This window comes from Stylophora pistillata, chromosome 4 (genome assembly GCF_964205215.1).
Source record: "Stylophora pistillata chromosome 4, jaStyPist1.2, whole genome shotgun sequence".
NCBI classification, from domain to species: Eukaryota; Metazoa; Cnidaria; class Anthozoa; order Scleractinia; family Pocilloporidae; genus Stylophora; species Stylophora pistillata.
In genome coordinates, this window is record NC_142522.1 from 36,828,452 (window position 1) to 36,842,323 (window position 13,872).

General features: G+C 42.1%; 1 protein-coding gene across 1 annotated transcript in view; it reads left to right on the top strand.

The window, feature by feature from the left end:
* The window catches only part of LOC148733558 (protocadherin Fat 4-like), a 63,706-nt gene that overhangs the window by 17,029 nt on the left and 32,805 nt on the right, over positions 1-13,872 (top strand). The window contains exons 4-8 of the mRNA XM_088757231.1: positions 8,124-8,313; positions 11,619-11,792; positions 12,024-12,243; positions 12,778-13,055; positions 13,509-13,628. Of these exons, the coding sequence (XP_088613357.1) occupies positions 8,124-8,313; positions 11,619-11,792; positions 12,024-12,243; positions 12,778-13,055; positions 13,509-13,628 (982 nt within the window). The remainder of the gene's footprint in view (positions 1-8,123; positions 8,314-11,618; positions 11,793-12,023; positions 12,244-12,777; positions 13,056-13,508; positions 13,629-13,872) is intronic.

The following is a 13,872-nucleotide window of genomic DNA, read 5'->3' on the forward strand; positions in this document are numbered from 1 at the left end:
CAAATTCGGGAATAGCTGGCTTAATACTGAACTTGGCATAGTGTTACAGGTCGACGCCGAGTCGATTTGAGCTTTAACAATTTTCGACCGCCTCCCATGGATGAGGTGTAGGTGAGCGAAGAATTTCTTTGCACCGACTGGCGCTGCCTGATCATTTATAACGAATGCCTCTTCATCAGGGTCATCATCAACAAAATTCGATTGCTGATGTCGTCTTCTACCAATTCTCGTTCCTCCTCTGCATGCACGAGCAAAATGGCCAATGATTCCACACTTGTTGCATCGTTTCCCGAACGCTGGACAATGCTGTTGACGAGGGCTGGGATGTTCACCGCAACACCAGAAGCAGGCCGCTGTTAAGGTGTCGGAGCTGCGGTATTCGGGTTTTGTCTTCTTTGTGAAGTTTACCTGCTCCTGCTGGTTGCCTCGGGCATTTTTCATTAACAGGTTTGCAAATGTGGTTGCCTCGTGGCTTTTGGCTATTTCAACGACTTCTCGTAGAGTGACTTTTAATTGCGCTGCATCTCGATGCCTGTGGCCTTTCCCAATCAGTTTTACGCGGAGAGATTCAGATGTTAATCCCGCGATGAACTGATCTCTCATCAATTCATCAGCGAAGTTTTCGTACTCGCACTGTGCAGCTTGATTGCGAATCCTTGTTTCCCAAGACGCGATGGATTCCTCTTCATTTTGTAGCAGGGAAAGGAATTTTTGCCTTTCGCCCGAGACCCCGATGCTAGCGCCGTAGTACTCTTTCAGAGCGTTGATAACCATGTGCGGTTTGCTCTGATCTTGTTCAGACAATCCTAAACTGTATTTGTAGATCGCTCTGGCTGCAGGGGATAACGATGCTCGAAGACATGCCATCGCTTTCTCTGGTTTCGTCCACTTCGCTGCTTCTGTTTCCTTGGACGGATCGAACCAGTTTTGCATAATACAGTAGTCGACTAAGTCTTCGATGTAGACCTCCACATCATGTTTGTCATCCCCAGTTGTTTTGAATTGCGGGAAGGGAGTGTTTGAGGCCATATCGCTCATCGGCTTGAATCTTCTTGACTGTGAAATTAAAAGACAAGCACCGCTGCCACCATGTTGACCGTTACTTATCGTGCTCAAAACTGCACTTTAATGAGGTTGTCCACATATATATACGGGTGCAGGTGCAGATATGGTAATTACATGTATTGTGGTTGGTGTGTGTGAGTAACGAGGTGCAAGTATTTAGGTGCTAATTACAATAGTTGTGGTGCTAATTACAATAGTTGTGCAGCACTTACACCACTGTATGCATCGGTCGTGATCCGATAATATTCGAGAAAGTCGAATAAAATTCAGTGTCCCCATCTCCGAGTTGTTGTTCTTCTTCTTCCTTCTATCTTCTTCTTTCGTTGATGTTATTAGAAAGAGGTATGAATAACTTTTGTTTTCTCTGTGGTATTTGGCCAATCGTAGAGAAGAAGAAATGCATTCTTTAGTGCAAAGGGGACCTTTGGTGCATTATATCAATGCACATATTGTTATGAAAATTTTTTTACTGAAAGGTAAAAGAAAATGTAGCTTTTGGAGAGGAACTCCTAACTGGTTTGCGTAGCATAGTGGTAAGGCTATGGTTTCATAATTGTCTGATAATAACGCGTTGTCTGAAGAGCGATGGTTCAAGGCTCAGCAGAACTGCCAAGAAGGTAAAAAGGGAAGGAAAGAAAAAAAAAACCGAGGAGAAGTTAGGAACGAAGGGGAGAAGAGAGAAGAACGTGAGAAAGGAATAGGGACGAAAAAGCCTCTTTCAATCGTTTCTCTTTTATTGAAGCAGTAAGTACTTATTAGTAATGTATATATGCTAAACCCGTGGGAATAAGTCATTGTCTTAAAAACAATGAGGTGCATACATAATTAATGTAATTGAATGCATAATTAATGTATGGGGTTATATGGTACTCTTTCCCTTTTATTTTCATTTATGAGACAAGAAATATAAGCGATAGAAACCGACGTTTCGGCGCATCTTGCACCAATATCAAGGTTACATAAATAATGATAAAATGTGGTTTGTGAAAAGGTTAAGTTGAAGCGAATTTGCATAAAAGAGTGCCAAGCTAATTACATGAATACTTTACTAGCACGAAGAGAGTCCGACTGTGCATTCAATGCTGGTTTAAGATCTTGAGCACACAGCCTTTCATTACCAGGGCAGTCAAACTTGTTTACGCATTTCTTAATTACATTGAAGCGTGCTAAGAAATTATTCGGAACAGTAGTGTTATGTTCTTTGGAAAACTACTTGTAAATGACGCCTTTTGACGGTGTCCCTCAACGCGCGTGTGAAGGTGGCCCTTTGTGTACCCCACATAACATACATCGAACAGGTCACGCTTGAATAAATAAACAACGCATTGCTGAGTTACGATGTTAGGCTGGGGCTCACGCAGGCTTAGATCTTCTTTAAGCTTGCGGCTAATAAACGCTTACGTAACAAGGTCAAAACTTTGGTTATGAAGAGTTCCCCTGGACTTTGTGTCGACTTGCATTCACGTACAAACAGTAAGATCCAATTATAAGTGATAGAGGACATTCTAAATGCTTATATATATGAGGCAAGTGTAGTGCAGCGCTTGTATTTGGTAAGATTGTCCTTATGATTATCATTATACTTGCACTACCTGCAATTTTATATTTGGACAACCTACTGGTAATCTGGTTTCTTAAGCTTCTTACAACGTGCGTGTATCATGCAATAAAGATCTAAAGTCTTGTCGATCTGGATAAAACTCCGGATATAGAAACCCTCTTTAGTCCTGCGGCCTTTCATCGATTAGTTATGCGGCTCTCTATTAATTGATCTTTCACAATTTGAAATTCTAGAGACTGTTAGTCACACTTGAAAGAAGAGAGAGGACGAGAGTGGCTTGTGGCAGTTATTTTCAGCACCTCTCGCACTCTTTCCTTTTTTTTCTTCGATGTTACGCACTTTCTTCAGTAACTAAATGCTGTTATTCTTGATTCACGAACACCAGAATCTAACCATTCTTTTAAGTATTAAACCTGATCGGAGGACAGCTGCGCTAGAAGAAAGCTTGCCATTATGCACGACCAATGCGTCTACCTAAACGCGTCTAACTGGTGGACACGTTTTACTTTAAGATCACACTCAGTTGGAAATATTGCAAGGATATCACAGCAGAGTTATGGTAACGAACGGTTTAGCAACACTAAAATTATTGAACCAGCCATGCATGTATTACAACGGAGCAAAATTCTGGATTTGATTCGCATACAGTGCAATAAAACCGTGTTGACTTTGTCGGGCCCTTTCGAAACAATTTTGATAGCCTAACGTAGACTTCTTAATTTACAAACTTTATAGATTACAAGGCCATTGCTGAGCGTTGCGACGCAGTTAGAGACTTGTTTGTGTTAGTATTTGATTATAGCTGGCTCTCTTGGGAATGGTTATCCTTTGTTTGCTTTTTTTGTCTTTGCTTTTTTTTGTCCATCGTTGGTTCGAGCCAATAAATGGGGGTATTAAGAAGTTGTTAAGATAGGTGAAGGTATAAATGCTAAAGGAAAGGGGTCCAAATGTTGAGGGCACAATCTTGGAGTTTGACTAATGGTCGTGGGTCGTGGGTCGTGGGTCGTGGGTTCAAGTCGTGGGTCGTGTGTGTGGGTGTGGGTGTGGGTAAAAGTCGTGGGTGTGGTTAATACTTAATAATAAAAATAACCATTTAAAATATTAAATATAATAATACATAAATTTTATACAATCCTGTCATTCATTAATTTAACTGTTCTTTCTTCTCGTTATATTATTTTGTTTATTCAATTTACCCTACTTTACGTCTATTTTTATCTGTTATCTCACTGTCAATGAAATTAGTTTCAGTTTCGCGACGCATTCCGAGATCTCGTTTGATAACAAACGGAAGAGAGATAAATCTTGTAATTACACACTGTGTACACGTTTTTCGAGCTGTGCGGTCTGCGGTCTGCGTTCTGCGTTTTCGAGGTCTGTGTTAACGAGACACCTGAGTTGCTTTGTACGATTGTACCAAAAATGATTTCATAGCGTAGAAGTACTATAACGTTAAAATTGCGACAGCGCTCGTGAATTCTATATTTGCGGCTAAAGTCAGGGGCCAAGGAACAGAAATTCCGAGGTCTCGTCTGACAACATCAATAACAAAAGAATGAGAGATAAATCTGGTAATTACACACTATATACACAAAGGAAAACTGATTGTGCACAGGTCGACTGACTCAAAAGGCACACACATAACCTCTGCCAGACTGGTAACTCGACAGTGGAGGATCGTAAACGCGATATCAGCTGTTGTCACACTACAGGGTTTTGTCCTAGGGAAACTCAAATTTGCAAGTGTGACCGATTTTTCCCTAAGTAAATTACCGCGGGAAAGTTTTATCGTCTGGGGCTTGAAAACCGTAAGAGAACAAAAGAATGTCCTGTGGATTTCCCTTGACAACAACCCTAAAAAGCAGAAAAAGGGAAAAATCAAATCCCAGAGTAGCCGACCAATGGACACTCGTCGGCGATCGCGCTGGTGACAGATCCGGAATTATCGTGTTGTGAAACTAATTTAATGTAATTACAAGATTTATCTCTCTTCCCGTCGCGAAACTAAATCTGATTTCATTGACAGTGAGATAACAGATAAAAATAGACGTAAAGTAGGGTAAATTGAACAAACAAAATAAAATAACTAGAAGAAAGAACAGTTAAATTAATGAATGACAGGGTTGTATAAAATTTATGTATTATTATATTTAATATTTTAAATGGTTATTTTTATTATTAAGTATTAACCACACCCACGACTCTTACCCACACCCACACCCACACCCACACCCACGACCCACGACTTGTACCCACGACCCACGACCCACGACCATTAGTCAAACTCACAATCTTGCCGTGTGCACCGCCTCCTTCCTCTTGTCCACGACTCAAAAAGACCAATCAAGGTACACAAAAAAACAAAGATAAGAAGAGCGAACCAAAAGAATTTCCTCATACTTCTAAGTGGCAGGGTGGTACCTTCTTAAGGAATCTTTAATATGAAATCACCAGAAAGTACCAAGCAATTTTAAACCATATGTAGTATGTTTCCTAATCTTTATGAATACTGCAAATTCGAAACAAAGGTTCAAGGTACGACCTATATCTTTTTTTGTTTTCAGTTGTCTTTTTTCCGAATGTCTTTTGGCCTGTTATAAGATATGACAAACAAAGGCACAGCTCACGGTTCACAGACTGATGTAAGACAAAGAAAATGACCTTTGCAGAATGAAGACATTACGCAAACAAGCAGTTGATGATAGAGTTGAAGATGGGACCTCTGCCCTCCACACAATAAATATTGTGTTAATATTGTGTCAATATAAATATTGACAATTGCTCCTGCTTTTAGGCACTTTATCCACTATTTTCGGGAATAAAGTTGGATGCATTGGAAGTTTTGAGTGTTGTTACTGAATCACGAAAAAGATGAAACAACTCTCGAAAATGTGTTGGTCATCACCCATTTTAAGTCAGAGGGGTTATGTACGAGTTTCCCCGCTCCAGAAACTGAAAATAATTCGGGACTTAGCTCTCTGATAAGCAGTCGCTTTGCACTTATTTGAGGCGAACGTATCAAGAAGTTGCTCAGGCATATGAAAGGATAGACCAAGTAAGATAAGAATCATGTGCCGGGTTTCTAAGGCTCAACGCGGGATGTTCTAGAGCTAAAAGAAATAATGAACAACTTACATTCCGGTATTACAACTTCGCGTCTGACTTCTAGAACTTGGGCACGCAATACCCCCACAGGATTTGGAACGTACAATACGCATCGTCCTACTTTGTTGTGACATGCCACAACCACTACAAGAACTCCAGGAGTTCCACGTCCACAGGCAGTTAACAGGACAGCACTGCGTATTGCACGAAACAGTTCTGTATCGTTGAGGACCGCTGTAAGACGGACAAGGCGTGCCGCCACAACTGGGCCATCTGTAAACAGACCTCCGTTGAATCATGGATCCACCACCACAAGTCTTTGAACAGCTTGCACTTGCTGCCCAGCTGTTCAGAATACAATTCCTTCGCCAGCACCGCCTTCTCCTTCTTCTTCTTCTTCGCCACGACTCAGACTGACCGATTAAGGCACACAACACCAGAAATAACAGAAAAATGACAAAAAGAAAGTTCCTCATGTTTTTAAGAAGCCGAAAAGTGTCGTAGTTCCGAAGAAATCGTAAGAGAAACCTTAGTAAAACGTTTAGAGGGGCACGCACGACGTTGTTTGGTGATTGAGATATAATTATCTCAATCACCAAGAGAGACCAGATACTGCAACACACAATGTTGCCGCGTCAACTGTGCCTGGAGTTGGAACTCATGGGGTCCTTGCAAAGGTTGCGGCATGTCGACTAAATCACGTACTCTGCGTATAACTCAATATCCAAGCTGCAGGGGGACATCTTGCCCCAGTCAGAGAAGTCAAACCATAAGTTGCAATACTGGAATGTGAGTTATTCAGAAATCGTTACAAATCTTAACCTTTTTTGTAGGCTGTGTACTTCTATCACAAATTGCGCGCTTTGTAGAAAACTCCTGTTGTGTGTTTTTGGAATATAAATCTCTAGCCTGTGTTGTAGTATTGTGTACTTCAGTTCTAATGTTTCTTACCGTGGACCGCAGCTTGTGTTTATTTTTCTTTGACATTTTTTTGTTGACTTTCGAGAAGAAATTCAAAAATTCTACCTCGATCTAAACCAATTTCATTGATAACTTGAATCTGCTACGTGTGATTAAGATTGTATGATCCATTGTTAATGATTAATTCGAAGTAGAGTATGCTTTTGTTGAAGCATGGCGTAAAATGTAATTCTGCCACTCAGTAAAATGGGAAATTTAACGGCGCTCGTGGCACACTAGCTATCCACATGGAAATCTATTATTGTGTTAGAACTGTAACACTTATACCTTTATGTTTCCGTACCTTACGTGCCCTGACATGATCTCATTACCCTATCTTGGTGAAGACAAAAGACAGACATGTGTTAATGTCACATCTGGCGCTGTACCCATTTTATTTTTTTTTTTATTTTTTTTTTGTAGTTGTCCTTGCATTAGCCATTACCTAGTAAGAAATTTGGCGTTTAACCTCTTTTTTTGCTGTAGATCTTCGATATATCTGATGGAAATAGTTTAATTGAGGTATTTTAAAGATCTGTACTCTACTAGATGTCTTCTTCAGCTGCAGGGGACATTGACAAATTACCTTCCGTTGTCTGCGTTCTATAATATAAATTCTAATTTTCTCTCACTATGCTGTTTACCGCACACTTCTATATGTGCAAAGAGAGAAAGAAACTAGTTTACGTACTTTGAGCCTTAAATCTTAAAAGGAAACGTTACAACGACCTCTCTGTTGACCTACGGAACCTGGCACTGGCGCTTGCTCGATTGCATAATACATTTACGTGAGGTTATGCGTGGCGCAACGCAAGTCGAGATCTTCGTAGAGCATAACTATGAGCTGGTTTCGAGTTTTCTCGCGAGAGAGATCCGATTGTGATACTTTCTTGTAACTAGACACGGTAGATGCTTCATTACTGCCCTGTAGAATGAGAAAGAGTTGGATTTTTGCATCCCTAAAGATTTTTTCTTTCAATATTGAAAGCGGACCTGCCAACAGAAATCAAATTTCTGGGAGGAGAGTATCAGCTCAACTCAAAAAATACTTACGTAGAGCCTTGAAGAATGGGATTAACTGAATATAATTAATAATTACGAGTTTTTATGTGCTTGAAATTCATACCGGAGATGGGTCTAATTATGAGGTATCATTGTCGCTTAAGGTCTAACTAAGCAGTAAGTGAAAATACATCGGAGCAAATCCGCCTTGGATCTTGACAAACCTAAGTCATTAACGTTCAGTCTAAGACAACAAGTCAAGGCCGATTTTTTTTTGCGATAATTTTTTTTACCATGGGAAAAATCTGAGACGGTAAGTAAACGATCGTTTGGGAAATTTCCGAGATTTGAAAAGTTTGCATTACTAAGTGGGTGTGAGTGAATTTCATTTAAAAAAAGCATTTTAAGCTCGCCTTTTGCTTTGACACAGATGCTGTCCGGTGAATTGCGCAGTTAGTGGTTGGTCAAGCTGGGGAAGTTGTGATGCTGCGTGTGGACAGTCCGGCAAGAGGATTCGAACTCGTTCAATCACAACGCAGCCTACCTGCTCAGGTACTGCATGCCCGACTCTCCGAGAGTCTAAGTCTTGCCAAGGACCATGCTGCCCAAGAGATTGTACGGTTAGTGTCCAAAGTATTCTGTATAGCGTACCGATTCGCTTGTCTCAGGAGTAAACACTAGGGACCTTAAGCATCCACGACGGCGACGGCAACGAGGACGTGGAAAAACAAGAGATCTAATTGGCAAAACAATAGGTCAGCACGTGCATTTTGAAACTTTGTACATTTCTTAGCCGTCCTATGCAAAACAACAACGTGAAATCGCCAAAATTTGCGTCGTCTGCGAACCGAAACCGCGACGGCAAATTATTTTAATTTCCATTTGGAACGCAACGATACTTTTATACGTCATGCTGAAGTTGAGCTCTGGCGCCCGTATGAGACAGTAAGCTCATGCAGCCATTTTTGAAATTCTAACTAAGAGTAGAAATTCATTTTTTAATCGAATTCTTCCTTGGCGTTGCCGTCCTGACTGCTTAAACACGAAGGTGCGCTATAAAAGGAGCCTTAGGTCCCACTGGACCATTTGTCAATCAACCGTCGTGTGATGTAGAACTCTTAGAGTCAAGTCAGCTTGAGCTACAGCTACTCCAACGCAGTGAACAGCGGGCGCATTCCTCAAAATTGTTTTATGTCTTCATCACAATACAAGAGTTTTGAGATTTGTATTTCCTTTCTCCAATGGAAACTGTCTTTATTTGTGGCGGTAAATTTGAGATCGAAGTAGGTGGTTCGCACGTTACCTCATGCCACCATGCTGGTGGAAGTAAACAATAGATATCTCATTAGCTCTTTTTGTTCGTCTACCAGCATTTGAATTTGACCCGCACACGTCAACGGTGAGTGACAAATGAGCCTGGGTCTTCCCAGGGAAGACTTCCTCATATAGCGCGCCTTCGTGTTTAAGGTCTCTAATACTGGTGATGAAAAAAAGAACAAAAACGGCATCTCCTTTTAAAGTGATTTTTCTCAAATTTGGATTCAATTCTGAGAGTTACGAAATAAGCAGCAAATTATACAAGGTGTACATATGCATTTATAAACTTCATTTCAGTCATCGTTACTTTGTTGCCGGTAGTTTCAAGCATTTATTAATGAAAGACTGAACTACGCAAACAAATTTGCTGAGAAGAGTGCTATTTATATATATAAATAGCAGACAGTACCGTTTCGGCCTTCTGGGCCTCATCAGTGCAGTGCTGATGCTAGGATGGGGGAGAACCCATATGGTTGCCCCGAACGATCCCACATTTGTGGTATCGTCTAAGCCATGCCAGAGTGCTCTAACTTGGAAAGCCTAGTGAGCTATGCGCAATGCTAGCGGCAATGACTCACCCCACAGTGCTAAATTTGGACATGAATGCAGAGCTTTGTATGCCAAAGAGCTATATCTAACTGCAGACAGTACCGTTTCGGCCTTCTGGGCCTCATCGGTACAGTTTTTTTTTTATGTTTAAGGTGGACGGCCGGGCCCCCGATGAAGGGCGTGTGCAATGCCCGCCGACCAACAGGACTAATCCCACCCATGGCTTGCGTGCAATGCCTTAGGGTTGGGGTCCACCAGAAACGAGGGTCACCAGACACCAAACTCGCTGGGGAATCGAACCCCACCTCAACAAAAATTAACACACTCACACCAAAAATTGAACACACACACTCGATAACTTAAATAACTTAAACTACTTTTTAGTTTTCATTTTTAGGTTTTAAATTTTTAAACTAATATTAAACTATTTCTTCGGAGTGTACTTTAGCACATGTCTAGGAGGACCATTTTGCGGGTTGAGAACAAAGGCAATTGAACCAGGAGGAACTTGAAGGTGTGATGTTAACCGTAGGAGGTCTACTCTATCACCTGAAAGGCCAGGAGGTGTGGATAGCAATTCGAGAATTTCACTTCTGGACTTGGAAGAAATGACCGACGTAACGGAGGGTGGCGCGGTTATCTTATAGGCGACTGGTATGGAAATCGACTGGGTTGTATCCGTTGTAGCAGGCTTCTTTACAGTTCCTTTTGAAACCGGAGAAGTCTGGGGAGCAGCGCGTTTACGGGAGACATTGTCTGATGGTACTTGGTCAACCGATGTGCAGGTTGGAAAACGGTCCTCGCTGGCCTCAAGGTTATAATCGCACTCTTCAGACTCAGCAACAACGTCATTAGGGACGGGAGCAATTGTCTCAGCTGTCACATCATTTTCTTGAGCTACAGACGAGGGTATGTCCATCTCTACTGATGTGTCTACAGCAGGTTGAGCACCCACGGTCGCCTGACAGTTCCGAGCTAGATGTCCACCTTGACGGCATCGGAAGCATTTGCCCCTAAGGGGACACTCCGCCGACTTATGACCAACTTTATGACAAGTAGTACACTGGAGGAGTTGCCCCCTATACCAAATTTTACAGCGGACGCCACGGATAGAAATAAACGGTGAAATGACATTCCTAATAACCATTTGGACAATGCGTGACCCGGTGGACACTGAAGGCCTTCCGGGCCAAACCTGATTGCGAACAGATTTGACCGTACCATATGCGGACAAAGCTGTGCTGATGGCGTCGTTTGATCCCTCAAAGGGAAACCAAGAGACTACAACAGTAGTAAGCTGGGGAGGAGGAGGAGGGGGTTTAACCACCCTACACTCTACATCGCCCAACTTGATGACACCTAGCTCCTCAAAAAATAACTTAGCAGCATCGCCGTTCTCAGCAAAAGTGACTCTCGCGACACGGCCAGGACATGCCTGCACCGCAGCCACCCGATGGTCAGACTCACGGTCAAAAAAACCCAGCAACAAACCAACCGCTTCCGAGAAAAGTACCTCCTCAGGGAGCCCCTGACAGTCAACGTCGATGGTCCTATTAAAGGACACGACCATGCTGAAACTCGGACCCAACCCAAAGACAAGTCAGAGGGATGGGTGACCGAAACAGAGAAAAAGCAAAAAGGAAAGCAAGTTCAGATCGACCGAGAAATCAAAAAAAAGGATGGGCGACCAAAACGGAACCAAAGAAAACAACCACTGCCAGGGAGGAAAAAGTCGCAAGTTTTCCCTCCCGGCAGGTACTCACTTATCCAACTCAGACCTCGAAAAACACCAGAACCAACTTCAAACTACAAGAGTATGAAGCAACACTTACCATGCGAGACGTGGGCCTCATCGGTACAGTGTTGATGCTGGGATGGGGGAGAACCCATATGGTTGCCTCGAACGATCCCACGTTTGTGGTATCGTCTAAGCCATGCCAGAGTGCTCTAACTTGGAAAGCCTAGTGAGCTATGCGCAATGCTAGCGGCAATGACTCACCCCACAGTGCTCAATTTGGACATGAAAGCAGAGCTTTGTATGCTTTTTTAAAATCATTAGGTCACTAACTGGTCTAGTTGGGGGAAGTGTACAGCTCCGCCGGGGAGGTGTTCTGTTAACAGGGGTACAAAGACAAGATCTCGTAGAGTTTCTAGAAATCCAAGCTGTAGTGGAAAATCCTGCCCATCCTTAAGCGAACAGAGCCGATGCACACCTGTTCCTATCTCTTGCAAGGTAGTCTTATTTTTGTTGTTGTTGTTGTTGTTGTTTGTTTGTACTTTTTGGTTTTGTTTGCGTGCACTTTCTCAATTCTTTTGTTATGTTTGGTTTCTTTTTGTTTTGTTTGTTAACGTCTTTTTGGCCCTTTTCAGTCTAAGATTTAATCTCTCAGAAATTTGTAATTATTTGTTTGATCAGAAATTTTGATATGATCAAAACTCCTTTTTACACTCACTGTATCATCAGATGAACCCTTGGAGTTCATGGAGACCTTGTGTCGCACTTAATGGAAAATGCGGGAGAGGTTCTCAGTACCAGACACGTACTGTGGCGAGACAGCCTTACTGCAGCGCGGCGTGTCCGTCAACCAGGCAAACACGTTCGTGCACGCATAGTTGTTGCCCTGTTGATTGTGCGGTGTCGCAGTGGACTGCATGGAGTGCTTGCTCAACAACATGCGGAATAGGTAGGTGACACACGTTTACATCAGATAACTTAATTAAGCACTTGAAATAAAGAACAATATTATGACTTGCAGATGATATGCAAAGTAAACAAACCGTCTTCGCAGCAATGAAAGTAAAGAACACTGAAATAATTTAAGTTTTGACTGAGCATTATGCTGGGATCAAAGCAAAATAAAGAAGGTTTTTTGTCCAGTGGCTTCGTGGCTCAGTTGGGAGAAGTGCTAAACGAGGATCTGGGAGGCACGTCTTTGAGTCCTGTTTAAGCTTGAATTTTACAGGTTTCTTTTCTGCAATTGCTTTTACTCCAACTTTCTTGTGAATATCTTTTCTAAAACTTTTAGGACTTGAAACGTTTGTTACCCAAGGGCGTCACCTTGAAGAGAATCTTCTTACTTGCGTGCATTTTATTAAAAACACAAAAAAAGTCAAAATACAATATCAATGCTTCATTAGAGAGATAATAACATTAGCGTAAAAAGGGTAAACGGTTAAGATTTTCCATCAGCCTGTTATTTCTTTTTTTTTTTTTTAAGGTTCAAGGACCAGAACACGAAACATAAATACTCAGCCTTCTTGTGGTGGTAATTCTTGCCCAGCACTGAAAGACACAACATCTTGCTCGCAGTACAACAACCGTGACTGCGTGATGTCCAGTTGGACAGCCTGGTCACCCTGCAGTAATGGCTGTGGAGGCGGTACTTCCACTCGAACACGCACTGTCGTCACGACAGCGTTATGCCGCGGGAAAGCATGCGGAGCGAGATCAGAAAGTAAACGTTGCACTGACTTCCGAGACAACAGAGACTGTGTGGTAAGTTACCCTACCATGGCTATGTTTTGTAAGGATGTGTTGTCGTTTAGAAATCTTAGATTTGAATAAAAATTACTGCAGAATATATACGTTCATGGTATGGACAGTCACTTGTTCTGCAAAGAAGGAAGTATTTCCTTAATGAACATACGTTACGTGGTCATTAGAGAACGGTAATTCGCCGGAACTTTTCAGTACATATTTCTTCCTCTCTCCCTACTACCTCTCTCCCAGCCCACTCTACTAGAAAAATTAAAAAGACAATGGCGGTCTCAAAATCCACACAGACGTACTGTACTTGCTTCAAGTTACCAGATAGTAAGCTTGGCATCCGCTTTACAGGCTGTATGCGGGACTGACATATTCTGTAAAAGGACATTCCTTCCGTACAACTTCTCACATTGTCTTTGTGGAATTTCACATAATTCATTTAGGCGTATACTACTGTTTTAGGTGAACTCTTGGGGCTCGTGGGGAGCCTGCAGTGAAAAGTGTGCTGTTGGATCGAAACAAAGGACGAGGACTGTAAAGATTTCTAAAAGGTGTCAAGGCCGAGATTGCCCAGCTCTACAGGTACGTTTTCTCGAGAAAAAAAAAAAAAAAACGCTTGTCTCTCACCCTTCTGTGAGGGATAGTTTGACTGGTGTCAAATACTCTTGCTACATATTGACATCACATAAACCCGAACAACGGCATCAATTTTGCAGAAAAATTAAGGCTTGCTTAGGCTCTTCTAACCGTAGTGATGCAGAAGTAGGTACCTCTTAGTGGGTTCGTGCGATTTTCGCGAACCCTCCGGTTTTACGGTCTTTCTTTT